This window comes from Numenius arquata, chromosome 12 (assembly GCF_964106895.1).
Source record: "Numenius arquata chromosome 12, bNumArq3.hap1.1, whole genome shotgun sequence".
Classification (NCBI taxonomy): domain Eukaryota; kingdom Metazoa; phylum Chordata; class Aves; order Charadriiformes; family Scolopacidae; genus Numenius; species Numenius arquata.
This window is the reverse complement of record NC_133587.1, coordinates 45,205,734-45,220,854: the sequence shown is the minus strand read 5'-3', so window position 1 is coordinate 45,220,854 and position 15,121 is coordinate 45,205,734. Positions and strand designations below refer to the sequence as shown.

Sequence of the window (15,121 nt, the reverse complement as noted above, 5' to 3'; positions counted from 1 at the left end):
GAAGGCTCCGGGGAGACTTCAGAGCCCCTTCCAGTCCCTAAAGGGGGCTTATAAGAAAGCCAGCAATGGACTTCTTACCAAGGCCTGAAGTGACAGGTAAAAGGGGAAGGGTTTGACACTGAAAGAGGGGAGATCGAGCTGAGATCTGGGGAAGAAATTCTTTGCTGTGAGGGTGGTGAGAGCCTGGCCCAGGTTGCCCAGAGAAGCTGTGGCTGCCCCATCCCTGGAGGGGTTCAAGACCAGGTTGGACGGGGCTTTGAGCAATCTGGTCTGGTGGGAGGTGTCCCTGGCTGTGGTGGTGGTGGGGTTGACTAGATGATCCTTAAAGGTGTCTTCCAACCTTAACCATTCTGTGAGTCTAAGGCCACTGTATACTTTTTATTTTAAGACCTTGGGGTTTTTTGATGAATGCTAATTTCTTGGTCTGATTTATCAGGTGACAGTAAATTTTACAGATTAATCACACACTAAGTACAATTATTTCCTTTTACATTCTGCCTTTCCATTTGATTATCAGTATTCGCTGTGTACTACACAGCATGTACTGTCTAAATTAAAAACGGGGAGGTCCATAATCGCATAATCTGACCTTCCGCAGAATACAGTCCACAGGATTTCAATTAATTTCTTCTTATTTAATGCAGAAAATCTTTTAGAAATACATCCTCCTTCAATTTAAAATTTCCCATTAATTGAGAAGCTATTTTGTTCCAGTAAAGAATCTCTTTGTTAAAATATACGCTCTAATTTCTAAACTGAATTTATCTAACTTCAATTTCCAGATGTTGCACTTTGTCACCCCTTCATCCTCCAGCAAGGTTATGATTCTGATTCACGTACAGTTAATTCCAGTCAGACTGACGTGCCTTGAAAGCCTTGCCCTCTCCATACATGCATGTTCTCCATCTGTTTATCCTACCAAATATTTAGCTTTTGAAGTCTATTCAAATAGGTCACAACTTTATTAGGAAAGTCCAGCCTTTCTCAAGGAAAGCTAAAATCCATCACTGAGGTTTCTGAGGGTTTCAGAATGATAAAACTTTTCTTCCACCCTTGCTCTGACCATCAATACACCCTCTTGTCCTCCCTCGGAATATGAACTACTTGTTTTTCCTTGTTGTCCTGCTCTTCAGAAGATGCAATGCCTGCTGTGGGCCTGACATCACACCTCTCCTCACCTGAACCCTGCTGAATCTGTTAAGGGAATCATCTCAGCCCTTGTTCTCTCCACCTCCTCCTTCCTGTCCTGTCCTTGAGTCTGCTCCATTTCCCACTGCCCTCCCTGTCCCTCCCCAACATCCCCATCATGGCCTTATCCCTCACTCCGGCCGGACATGGTGCCTTCCTAGCAACAATAAGCCAGCGCTGCAATTCAGAGATGTTTTGTCTGAGCTGATGTCCCCAGTAAAGTTCATCACCCCACAGGACACTCTCTGGACCCTTGCCAGCCCCAGTGAAGCGCAGGGAAGTCATACGTCATCCAGGAGCTTTCCCTCCACTCGCAGCTCCCAGGAAGCAATGCTGCCATCAGAGTCATCAGCGTCAGATTTTGCAGGATTAAATGTGTTGGAGATGTAAAGTCTCAGTTTCCGCTTTTGCTGTTATAGAAACAGAGAAAAGAGAAGTACACATCCAGTTTAAGTCCAAGACCTGAGGAAACCACAGGAGAGATGATAGTTACACATTTAGTATAGAATCTGCGTGTTTAGTATAGTTGCACCAGATTATACCAGAATTTAAGATTTGGTTATGTGTAAGAAAATACACTGAAGAGCTGAACCTGAGACTTCCTTTCAAAAACTATTGGCTATACAAACATGCTGAGATCCACTCTAAGTGAAGAAAGACAGGAGGTTGCAGGACCAAGCCCTTGAGGCTACACATCCTGTAGTTATGGGTCAGATCATTGTAAGAAAAGCATGATATGGTGCCCTTCCTGTCTAGATCCTAGCTAGATTGCTAAGGCTCGGCTAGAAACCTCTTGCCACATGAACGTCTTCCATAGTTGCACCAGTTCAGATTTGTAAATGGCAGTCACGAATACAGCTAATGCTGCAAATTACGTACCGGGCACATCTCTGCCCATCTTCATTCTACCATCATGCAAAGCCTGGTAACAGTCTTCCTACAGACACACACCCAAACACACACACACACCCAACCCTGTTGCCTAACCTTCCTCTTTAATCGCCTTTCACCCTAATCAATCATGTTGCAGCTCCAGCTTGCTGTGAGACCGGAGTGGTGGAAAGCACTGTACTTCATCCCCAACCTGGTGCTCAGGTCTGTGAGATACAACCATCCCTACCTGTTGGCATCCTCGCAGGCTATCTAAGGCTTCCTCATCGCTGTGCTGGCTTATGGCTACGTTATTTCTCAGTGCCTTTCTCTCCCATGAACCATGTGAAAAACCTGGTCATTAACTTTGATGCATGGATTCCACAAAAGATATTGCCAAAAATTTCTTTGGGACTCTATCTGTTTATAATATAATGACAAAAAGGCTACAGTTGTCAAGTTAATGCAGTACAAACAACCTTCACACAACATAGGAAAGGAGTAGCCCTCGTACTCACACACACACAGAGGAAAGAATTTACAGACGTCAGGAAACTAAAAATCTAATAGAGCATAGAGGAATGTGGGAGGCAGAGATGTATGGCTGAAGAGGAACAAAAAAATGACTACATTTTGCCAAATCTAGGAAAGACAGTGACAGAAAGGTTTGATGGAAATGGAGTGTCAATGGTATGCACTGAGAGGGAAAAAGATTTTCCACAGCGCCAAGAGTCCAGAAAATGACAGGTTGACACAGATAGAAACAGGCAGATAGGTAGGTAAAAATTTCCTGGAGATCCATGTTCTTTCTCCATCCTTTCCAACCGGATTTCTGTTGCTAAAATGCTCTTTCATTAAACAAAATGTTTTTTTTTAATGCCCCGGAATCTTTATTTAGTATGGAGGACCTGTGAAGGACTTCACATTTCTAAATTCACAAGTCTTAAAATTAACCTGCACATTTTATGCACCGTTCATAAATTTTATCCCCACCTGGATTATTTGCAAAACTCTATCTATATACATTAGCAGCTTTTTTCTTAATAGTTCTTCTTGGATACTCTACTGAGATTTCACGTTTATATCACTGATCCATTTCCTCTTCTTTTTACTTCCAAATACATTATCTCCGTTCTGCCCTTTACCCTGGAAATTCCTTCCCTCCTGATATCTCCCCATATCCAGATAGGAACCACATCTGTTTACTTCAAAGTCTGACATTTCATCACTAAGATTATCCTCTGCAATAACATAGTTATTCAAATCTGAATATTTTAGATGTCTTCCTTTCTCCTAGCTTCCAGGCTCTGGCTTCCTTCTATAGTCCATCAAAAATGAAGTTAGTAACAAGGTCTAACTCCACTGTGAAATACAAAATACCTCTCCTTGACAATTCCCACTGTTTCCCTTTGCTAACCCCTCATAATTTTTCTTTCCAGTCATGCAGAGGCCAGATGCAGCTCACACTGTAGAGCTGGGCTCCCTGCGCTTTCCCTGCTCTGCCAAAGTCAGAGACTGCACATCATTTGTTTGTTTCTCCCACATCTCTCGCCTCAATTTACAGTGTTTTCTTCTACACAACAAATTCTCTTTCTCAAATGTAATCCTTTCCTCACTGTAATCCCTATAAATCAGCCCACTTCTTCCACATTGTCATCAGAAAAGAACTTAGAATAATCATGAATAAAATTCCTAAGGAATGGCTATCTCTAGTTATCTTTCACACTGCTTTCTATGTATCTTGATTTTAGATCAAAAAACATTTAGCTGTTTACTCCAACATGTTACAGGCACTACTGACAACCTGTAAGCACCGTGGAATGCTGAGCCTTTAGTCTCTAGTAAGCAAAGACACTCCATCCAACACGCAAAATGTGTAACTTCACCCTGGGGGCTGTCTTCAGATTTTGGCCCAAAAGGTACTGCAAATTTGCAACGCTTAATGGGCAGTGATAATCCCCCAAATGCAACCACAGAAAGACCCTTGCTTCTGACTGATAACAAATATCCAGGAAATCAGTCAAACAAGGCAACTGCACAGCTGCAGAAAGACCCCCAACACTAAATGGGCTTTAAATCTAATAAGAATCTTTATTAGAACACAAAGCAGAATAAGGCAACATAAAGAAGGAAAACTCACATTTGCCAGGTAAAATGGAATAAATAAATAAATAAATAAGGTTTTATAAACCAAATTTTCTCTGCTCTCAGGTCCTTGCAAAAGGTTCATTCCTTCAGGCTTGCTCTTATTCCAGCAACTCTGTGATTTCTCGGATTGCAGAGAACTCTGTAAGTTCATTCCTGGGAGACAGAGAGAATCCTCTCTTTTTATTCCTTAAGATCAAACTGCGTTTGTGCTATTTTCTTCTCTCAGGAGACTCCAAATTTCTGCTTTCTCTTCCAGCTTCTCACTCAGCGAGGCCATCCCTTGTCCTTTCTGCCTGGCTGACTGTCGCTGTCCTGTCCTCCAGCCGGCACAACCCTCCGTCCTCTGAGGGCTCCACCAGGCCAAGGGCACCTCAGGACATGACGAACACTTTTCTTCTCCACAGCTGAGCCACCATCCCTCAAAGGACCCTGCACAGCCAACTGCCAGCAAGTGTCAACCACCACATTGTCATCACCAGGAACTCCAGACTTGACCTGCAGAGAGCAGCCAGATCTGCCATGGACATTCTGGTAAGCAGTCTAAAAATAATGTGAAAAGGGCATTTGGCCATGAACACCGCTTGACCAGCCAAACGTGTCCTCTGCACAGCACTGAACTGACCCAGACACATTCAAGCCTCCACAACTACCTTTCTGAAGCTGCTGCCAACACGTCCACCTCCTGTCTGCTCCTGTATGAGTTGCTGCTCCATTTTTTCCGCCCTTCCCAGAACTCCCATCACCACCTCTTCCTTACATATGTCAGTGCTGCCAGCACCACTGGCTCCTCATCAAAGCTTCCTGGGAGCAGCTCTGCACAAGACATTTTGTGAGGATGACCACCTTCTCTTCCAGTTCCAGGAACCAGACAACAGCATCTGGACTTCCCCTACATACACTTACCACCAACAGTGGTCATACATACTTCGAGCAGTGGCATTTAAAGAAAATATATTTAGAAATCTCTAGCAAAACATCAGAACCATAGTTCTACAAATGAGCATTTTCTTTGGACCAGCAGGCTCCTTCTCCTCTGCCATGACTTTTCTCCTGTCAGCTGTGAGACATTTCCATCCCACCTGATGAAGCAAGATCCTGGCAGAGATCCAAGGGTCCGAATCCCTCCTGAGGGCTCTACCCAGCGAGTAACAACTTCAGCACTCACAGCTATGCTGCTACCATAAGGATGTCCAATCTTGGGAGATGTCAGCCCAGAGATGATATAGATAGTCAGAACTGAGCTCAAGAAAGAAGAACACCAGAATGGCACTGGCTGAGGTTTTATAGCCGCTACATAGACCATAAAGTCTCCTTGGCTGAAGACACACATCCAAAATCACTGCACTCAGTTCACTTATCAGTACTCCCGGGTTCCACAATAACGTCAAGTTCATACCCAGAGGGCTCTGAGAGTGAGGTGTTCTTCCACCTCCATCAAGCAACTCCACCTAATCCAGGCAGAAATGACACAACGTCAGTTTTGTGCAACTTGGTCACTTTGCAGATTAAATACAGCAGTGCAATAGACTTGAGCAAGAAGCCACTGCCCTTCAACAAAGTTGGCAGATTTCTTACAATGCACATTATAGCACAGATCTAAAACTTGTTCTCTCCGTATGGTGGCTTCTCAGAGAACAGAGAAGCAACCAACCGAAAACTGTGGCCTTGTTTTTTACTGGTAGGATTCTCAGTAGCTTGGAGCAAAAACTAAAGAGAAAACTAAAGAGAAAACACGCAGCTCTTGGGCAAAAAGGAAGAAACGCACTTCATCTCAGACACACTGACACTTTACCACCCACAAAGACAAAGCTCAACAGGGGCAAACTTCACAGGCACTCGATCAACATTGTGAATAAAATAACCTCTTGTGCAAAAATCAATAAACGCTTACTCTGCTTATTCTCCAAGATACACATCTTTAACGTGCGTCTTTGACTTGCCTTCAGCAAAACGAACTTGAAATAGCAGTCATATTAAAAAGAAAAGCCTTCCCCAAAAAGCACTGCATTTCACTTGCAATTTTTCCTTGAGAAAAAGAAAAAGAAAAAAGAAGCGTACGTGACAGAAGATTGGTCATGTCAGAAATCAACTACTGCAAAGGTCTTGGCTACAACAGAGTACAAGTGGCAGAAGAGCTCATGTGGAATGAAACAGACCTAAACAGGAGGCTGAAGGGATGCTGGAGCAGCAGAACCACAGCTTTTTCTTCAATGGCATCTTCACACAAATTAATACAGCTTTCAGTTGAAGTAAATGGGCAAAATGCTGAAAATCCACCAAATCCTTCAGAAAACTACTTCTGGTTTATAGTGCCACATTTTTCTTCAGTTTCCATTAGCATTAAATCCCTAAAAAGTCAAATCAGAAACTAAGCATCTGAAGATACCCTGATCTCTGTGATATCCCCAAGACAAATCTCCACTGACTGCTGAAGTTAAAGTTTCCTTCAGCAAACTCTCAGGCAGGACAATACCTCCAGGACACTTCTAGGGAAGTTGTGCTTGCGATTTCAAACAAATGAAGTTATCAGCAGATAATCTATAGCCAATTGTATCAAGAAAATCTGGCTGCCGATCCACGAACAGCATTATGTTAAGAGCTCTCTATGCACATCTTAAAGAAGGATTTCTATGTACCTCAACACAGCATAAAAATCTCATGCATAAAGCACAGGAAAGATTAAAATCTGTGTTTCTGTCATCTTTGCATATGGAGTAAGTTTCGTGAGCTCACAAAAACTTTTTAGGAAGCAAAAAAAACCAACGGAAGATAAAAAAGCATAGAGACTAGAAATCAGGATACAAGAAGGACAATGACCACTAATAACAAGTGTTCAAGTCTGACCATTATAAAATAATCAAATGTAAAGTGGAGTGTCTGTATCAGAAATGGAATATAGAGGGAACGCTCACCCAGAGTAGCAGCCATCTGTCAAAATTTTTAGAAGAAACAAAATTAGTTAGGTAAGCCATGACAACAAAAGATGGACAAGAACTTAAAAATGGCCAACCCAAAGCAGGAAAAGCAGTGACTTGGTAGAATATGCAAGTATCATGAATACTAAAAGGAACTGCCCAATATTTACTGAGTTTAAAATTGCACCAACACATGAAAAAGATCTGTAGACAGTTTCTCTAAAAACTTCAACAAAAACTCAAAAAAAGTCAAACAAATGTTATAGAGGAATAAAATGGAGAATAGTACGCACAATAGTCTATAAAATCAGTTATAGCAGCTTATTTGGCAGTTGTATACTACACTTTCTCAGGAAGAGAATCAGGAGGTGTTTACTGACAGGTGATAAGAATAGCTGGCTGCACTGAAAATTTCTTTCTACAGTGATTGGGAAGACTGATTTTTTTACTGAAGAAAAGACAACACTAAAGAACCTGAAAGACGTATTTAAAATACGAGATTAGGTCTTTGTGTTTTCCTTATCTCACAATGCAAAAAGCAGAACATGTAAAATTATGCCACAAGACCATAAATTCAAACCTGATCGATGGAAGTATGTCACATATGCTATACAAAGCATAATGAACCATCATTAACCCATAGAACTCATTCTCACAGAACATAGATTTAAAACTTGCAGGTTTTTATGCCAGAAGAGACTTTATTGCCCAGTTCGCTTTTCTGTGGAACACAGGCTCCAGTCATTCAGCAAACAGGGCAGCTCTTTTTAAAGGACATCCAGTGTTGAGTTAAGACTTGACATAATGAAGAATCTGATATCTTGTTCTAGTGACATCTCTGATATCTTGTTCTAGTGGTCAGAAAAATGCACATTAATCAGTCTCAACTGGTCTATTTTTGAACTACCAGCAGTCGGACCAAAGCCAAAAGCTCTTTATACACACAAAAAAAACCCCAACCACCACCACCAAAAAATAACAGGGAAGGAGCTGGAGTGTCTGTATTATGTACAGATCCCAGGAATATAGAGTCATGTCAATACATGAGAATTTTAGAAGATGTCAGACCTTTCTGTGTCTTAATATAAACTGATCTTGGACTACTGGAATTTAGGTGGAACTGTTACCTACAGTTGGGATGGTTTCTGTCACCTTCCGACGAAGTATTTAGCAATGGAACACGTTATCCAAACAAGTTGTGGAGTCTCCCACCTTGGAGGTGTTCAAAAGCCATCTGGACATGGTCCTGGGCAACCAGCTCTGGGTGGCCCTGCTTGAGCTGTGGGCACAGTCTCTGACAGTGAGTAACTATCCTGGCTGCAAGCCAACCGATAACGCAGTAACACATGTTGATGCGGTGCCATTGGCATCTCAGTCCTCTCAATAATAACATGTAAGAACCCCCAGATCAATATAGAGAAGACAACCTGGAAACTCCTAGGGCCAAGTTCAGGGATGTCCAAAAGGAGGTGGACTCACCAAAAGCCCACTGACTCCGAGGTGGCCCTCAGAGATTCGTGACTGCAGATCAATATACATATTAAGCCTAAGGACAGTAAGGCAACCACAAACCATGACCCGACTGTCCCAATGTATAACCGCATCCTAATCAGAAGATATATCTATTTGGACTGATCTCCTCACACTAGGCAAACTGTAACCTATTTGGCTTTTTATTTTGCAAATTTTACGGTTCACGATTAAAGATGAGAAAATTCCTTATAAAATTCCCTCGATAAATTGTTTTGTTTAAATTTAAATTGCCATAAATTCTGTTTTGCCTTTAACGTATTTCTACTTTAAATGGCTTGTGCAGACATTTACCCTGAAGTGCTTTAAAATATCTTATCAAAACCACTGTAGCGCTCCATGGAGTGCAACAATGGGCCCTAGGGTCACTGAGCTGGCAGCAACAATAAATCCAGGTAACAGGACTGCATCACGTAATGCGTTTCAGAACCCACGAAGGTACAATTTCAAAAATGAAATGTTGTTTCCCCTCCTTGATTTGGAGGAATTTTGCTTTTCTGATAGTTAAAACCTCCTTCTAATTTCAAGTTTAACGTATATTCAGTCACCTTTTCCCCATGATGTTAATGATGTTTCAAAACAATTGCCAACTATTTTATAGAAGAAATTCCTCCAATTAATCCCAGTGAGCACCAAGACCAACATTACAATCACAGAAATGGAAGTACGTGGCCCATGTGCCGCAGACCTCAAAGTGCAGAGGGGAACCTACAACAGCTAAAAAAAGTGATAGAGGTGCCACTGCTCTCAGTTACCTTAAATTTTCTTTAGTAATCCCCACTTTTTTCTCCATAACATCTCATGAAAAATAAATAAAATGCTTTGCTCAAGTTGGGGTAAATGATACCTACTGCATTTGTCAATTAAAACAAGTGCAGGTTTGATACCAGGAGCTCAATGACAATAGGGTTCAGTGTCTGACACAAAAATCTCCACAAATTATTTGTTCTCCCCCTAAGAATATCCCTTGGATGCTTGAGGTTTAGAACTCAGTACACAGAACAGATGAGAGTCTCTTAGAATGACAGAACTGCAGAGCTCAGGTGCCGCGGACACAAGACATACTGAGAAAAAAAAAACCCAGTCTTGCCTGAGAAGGGCAGAGGACCAAGCAGAAACCTTAAGTGTTTCAGAAAAAATGTAAATTTCCCCCTGCCAGCAATCCAATAGCAATTCCTCAGTCATCTTAAAACCTGAAAGCAGGGAAAGAATCTCAACTTACAAAACCAGGGAGAGAGATGTTATGACTGTATTCAGATGCTACTACTCTATTTTGACCTAAAAATTGATAACCTGGGAGTAGCTTGTTTAGTTTGCAGAACTGCAACTACACACTGGTCTGGTAAACTCATGTCCCACAGCAGTTCACTGTGAAAGTGACAGTCCCTGGACAGCACTCTCCAGTTTGGGAGAGACCAAAGATTGTCTGTGGTGCCAGGGCTTGGGGTAGAAGCCTGGCTTGTGGGATGGTCACTAGATGCCCTTCTTTCAGCCAGGTTCAGATCTTGGGATGAAAATCATCTCGGTCTTAAAATTATGTTTACGTCCACAACTGACTAGTTATCTCAGGGTTAGACAATAGAGAGAAATGGGCACTTTTTAGGGCATGATTTGTTTATATTCTTTTCAGTACGTACTTCTCTATGAGAAGAACTGTGCCCTGAACTCCATTGCCTACACTGACTAAATCTCTCAACTATAAAGGGACTCCAGAGCGAGTAGCTTTATGTATAAACAAACACAATGTAGATGTCTATACTTAACCAAATAAATCCCACTCCCAAATTCCACCACAGCTCTAGCTGTCCAGATTTTCAGTAATGCATTCTTCTTCAATGACATCTACTCTTCTGGAGTTGAACCATACGGTTTCCAGTTCCTTTAGACCATGGAGCTTGCTATATCTGTACCTGTGGCCACACTGCAGTCAAACAGCCCTGTCCGCCTGACTCCTTCCAAAAAAAGTCCCTTCTGGAATTCCGAGCGCTCAGCAGGTGAGCCTTCCATAAAGTCAGTGCAAGGGCTCTTGCAACGAGCGGTGTGCAGTAAATGCTGCTCTGCAGATGAGGAATTCCGAGACTCTCGTGAGTGATGCAGTCCAAGGACGCAGGACTGACAGAAGAGGAGAGAACACACTAGTACCCAAGAGGCAGAAAAAAGACGAGGCAGGACCTAGACTGGAAAAGCTGGCAGAGGAGAGGGGCTGGTGACAGTGGCAAAGTGAGCTAGAGGGTGGTGAAGGCCGTTTCCCTCGTTTCAGCCCCAAGGTCTCCTTGCTCAGAGAGCAATCCCAGTGCTGTCATCTGTCCCAACAGTGCAGCTCTTCACAGAAGGTCCTCGTAGCATCAATAGGCCCAGCACGCTTTATGCACTGTCCTCAATCCAAAGTGGTTGAAACATTTCCCCCTAAAATTTCTCAAGAATAATTAGTCTTCAGGCAGAAAAGACCAGCCTGAGCAATACTAGACCATAAACGTGTGGTTCCCAAAGACTGTTTCCAGCTACAACTCAGTCGCTGTGACCAATATGATAACTGCCATTATAACTGATAATTCTGAGCAGTCCTGCTTATTCCCTACGTACTATCACATACCTCAGACAAATTGAAATTTTTCCCAGGATTATAATCCCAGTTTGGGAACCACTGTTTTAGGGCAAATATTTCAGAAATACAAGAGCTTTGATAAGAGATTTAAATGTAGACATAATTTTTATTGCTGTTAACCAGTGCTCCAACTGTAACAAAATGAAAATACTTAACATCAGAACAACCCAAATTTATCTAGTCTTAGCTTTATTTTGACAGGTCTTGAATTTTGCAGCTGCTGCACGCTAAGTCTAGACATTACTTTGAAAAACATCTGTTAGATCATTCTTTAGATGTTAACTAGCTGAGTAACTGATACTTAAAATGTGTTTGCTGAGCCCTAGACGGAAACAGAATTTTCTGACTATGGTTTCTGTATTGTTGTGCCTCCTATAGTCTTCCCCATTTCAGCCCCTGAATATCTCCACTGCACAGCTGAGAGGTGAAAACTCATGTACTGGTCAATTCCCTAGTTAAAGAGCTTGTCACAGAATAAACATCTTCCTGTAGACTTACGAATGTGTCTTTTAAACATGGCCAAGTTCCTAGGTCACTTAAAATAATGGTGTTCTACCCACATTAAGGAGCTAAGACAAATTATTTCTTCTGAGAGTCCAATCTATTATATACAGCACTTTTTTCCTACAAACTTGTGATTTAAATCATCCTTACTTTGATTTCCTATCTATAACATAGATATGTTCATGGAACTTAATTGTTTCTTTTCTTTTTTTTTTTGTGTTGCATATGTATCAATTGGAAAAATATCAGAGGTAAAAGCCCTCCACATCTTATCAGATACCTGTACAGTGACAGAGTGGAATCTTGATCTTAGTTGGGCTGATACCCATTACTGTGGTAAAGACAAGAATGACAGCTTTACTCCACAGTAGACATACAGCTACAAAACTCTTCATACTACAGGATTTACTGTATGAGTAAGTAAGAGCAATCAATACAGTCACAAGAACTTAAGTAAGACAAGAAAATAAATTCTGCACAATGAGAGTGGCCAAACATTCAAACAGATTGCCTGAAGAGGCTGTGAAACCTCCATGCTCCGAAATTTTCAAAACTCAACAAGGCCTTGACAACCCTGTTTTGAGCAGGAGGTTTCAACTAGATGACTTCCATAGTTTCCTCCTACCTAAACTTTTCCATGATTCAGTTGAATAGATTCAGAAAACTTAGGAGAAAACCATTTCAGTAGGCTATTATGAACGGTGAAGTGCTGGACTTGATCTAATAGAAATTGCAGAAAATGTCATCCTTTCTTTTCTTACATGACTCATCCTTTTACAGGCTATGTAAATATGTACATTTTTGCAGGATCTTTAACACTTTTTCTGTAAGTAATTCTTCCCAGTATATGTTCTGTTATTGCACAAGTTTAGCTTTCGACTGAATTCTAATAGGAAATTTAATACATCTCTTCAGCACACCCCTCTAATCTCCTATTTTCTTCTTTTTAATCATTCTAATACAAAGTTCCAAACCCAGTGTTTATTTATGCAGAAGATATTATTCTCCTTATTAAAGGCTTTCAGAAGCTAGACCTGGTAATATCCACAGAATTTTCTCCACCACTTTTCCACGCATGCTGCTCCCCAGCTGCTTACCGTTAGCTTTCTTTGACCTGTTTCAAAATGTCTCTGTTAACAGGACTTCTAATGGAAAGATCGTTCCACCATTTTTTTCCCCCTAACTCAATCTACAAATTTTTCATTACATACCTTCATTGGCCTCTTCAGCGCTTCCTGAATATCCACACGCTTCCGCATAATGGTCTGGTCTAGTTTGCGTTCAAAGGCCAACAGATCCATGTAGGCCTGGGACTCAGGAACCAGCTCCCGGATCTGAGAAGGAAGCAAGGAACATCCAAGCACTGGAAGAAAGAGTCTACTATGGTCCAGAGCAGTAACACCGACACTTTCCCAGCCCTTACATGTGCTCAGAAAGAGTTATCCCCAAGACATTAGCTCCTCATTAGCAGGGCAGGTTTCAGTGGCAGGGTACAAGCACATGGCTGAAAAGCTGGAGCACAGAACTGAAGCTAATGAACCCTGGAAGACACCAGCCGGATCTACAAGGATCTGCATCATGGCTGCTTTTTTTCAAGTGAGGCTTAGCTAGAAGCAGCCTGGGAGTCACTGCTCTCGAAAATGTAAAGTACAGTAAATCTGTCCTGTTTGAACTAAAAAAGTGCTGGGTCTAAACCAGACTAAACTAGACTAAAAATAAAGAGTGCATGTTCATGGTGAGTTTTTTAAATCAAGTGTTTCCCATTAGAAGTAAAAGCTGCCATTTAGGAAGTCAACCTTTGTCAGCACATCTTCTTGGCCAAGGTGAAACTGACCTCCACATCAAAATGTCACCATGACCAGCTACGAGGTGCTAACTTACAATCTTGCCAACTTTTATTGGTATTTTAATACCTTAGCTAAACTACGTTAGTTCTATTAACAGTTCTATTTTCCCTTTTCCAAAGAAGTTAGCAGAGGAGGTGATTTGAAGTAGGTTAGGAGGAAGATGTAACGATCTGAGCTTAGAAATGGGCAAGTATACCCTTATGTGAAAAAGTTGGTTCTTAATTGGGAATAACTCATGCAGGCAAGCCATAAAAGAAAGGAACTGTAAGTAATTATAATAAATCTACTGGACTACTTTGTCTATTTCTGTAATATTCACTCTAGCTTTCAGCTACGTAACTAAAATATTTTACTGTTAGAATACTTCTGTTCTATAGGAATGAAAAGCTAGTTGGTATTCCTGTTTTGCTTTAGAATCAGAAGTCTACAGCTTTGATCCGGTGTGAGACACAAACACCTGTGTGAGAGACAGCCGGCACACAGTTCTGCACTGCGTTGTGCAAGGACATAAGAAATATGGCAGGAGGTCATCCCAACAGTCCACCCATCCTAGGGCTGTGTCTCTGACAGCATTTGGAAGTTGCTGCCCTTTAGCACCTACAACAGGCTGAGACACAGTGTTCCAGAACCTCAACAGCCAGCGTGTGAAGTACCTCCCATCTGTCAGCTTCATCTGGTGCCATCTCCTGGCATAGCTGGGGCAGTGGTGGGCAGGCATTCCCTGTGCACCTTCTCCATACTGCTCACATGTTTTACAAGTTTTTGTCATCCATTTCTTCAGATTTTTCTTTTTCAGCCTGAAGAGGAACAATTCCTCCCTTCTGTATTTAGACTGATCAAGACTATAAAATGTCTCTTTCAACCCTTCAACCAACAAACTTATTTGTTTGGTTGGTTTGAGATGCCAGAACTCCTGCTCTGTTTACAGCAGGACTGACACTTTGGAGAAGCAGAAACCATGGAGTCAAGAACTCTCTTCAGCTTTAGCTGAACCAATGTCTTTTTAACTGCTTGTATTCTTTCACAAAGTCTTAGTATCAGCAGAGTAATAAAAGAACATGAACATTTTAAGAGCAAAGCCCTTAAAGCAAGCACTGCCCTGGAAACATCAAGGAGCTCCTAGACAGCTTGCAGAATACAGACAATTCTTCCTCCCCACAGTGAAAACAAATCTTTGGACCCAGCAAAACACCCCAATGCTTTTATCCTGTCCCACACAGAAGAAAAGATTCACCAGTTCCTTCCACACAGAAGGAATCAATGATGCTGCACTGTAGTCAATTAAAAATTCTGGACCCAGAACACAGTTTTAATCTTTTAACTCCAAGGTCCAGCACAGTCAGCTCACGATCGCCTGGGCACGTGATGAAGCAGGAAGCCCTCAGCCCTCACACAGCCCTCAGGATAAAGCATATACTATAGCTGTGACACAACCCTTTCAGCTGGTTTGCAGGGTACTGGACCCAGGATTTAATGACATTTCTAAGAAGTTTGTAGAAACAGCAGTAATCTTC

At 41.7% G+C, this 15,121-nt stretch overlaps 1 protein-coding gene across 1 annotated transcript in view; it reads right to left on the bottom strand.

Moving 5' to 3' along the window:
• Positions 1-15,121, bottom strand: part of SMARCD3 (SWI/SNF related BAF chromatin remodeling complex subunit D3) — a 61,851-nt gene that overhangs the window by 22,204 nt on the left and 24,526 nt on the right. The window contains exons 4-5 of the mRNA XM_074157793.1: positions 12,972-13,094; positions 1,476-1,598 (exon numbers count right to left, since the gene is read on the bottom strand). Coding sequence (XP_074013894.1) covers positions 1,476-1,598; positions 12,972-13,094 — 246 coding nt within the window. The remainder of the gene's footprint in view (positions 1-1,475; positions 1,599-12,971; positions 13,095-15,121) is intronic.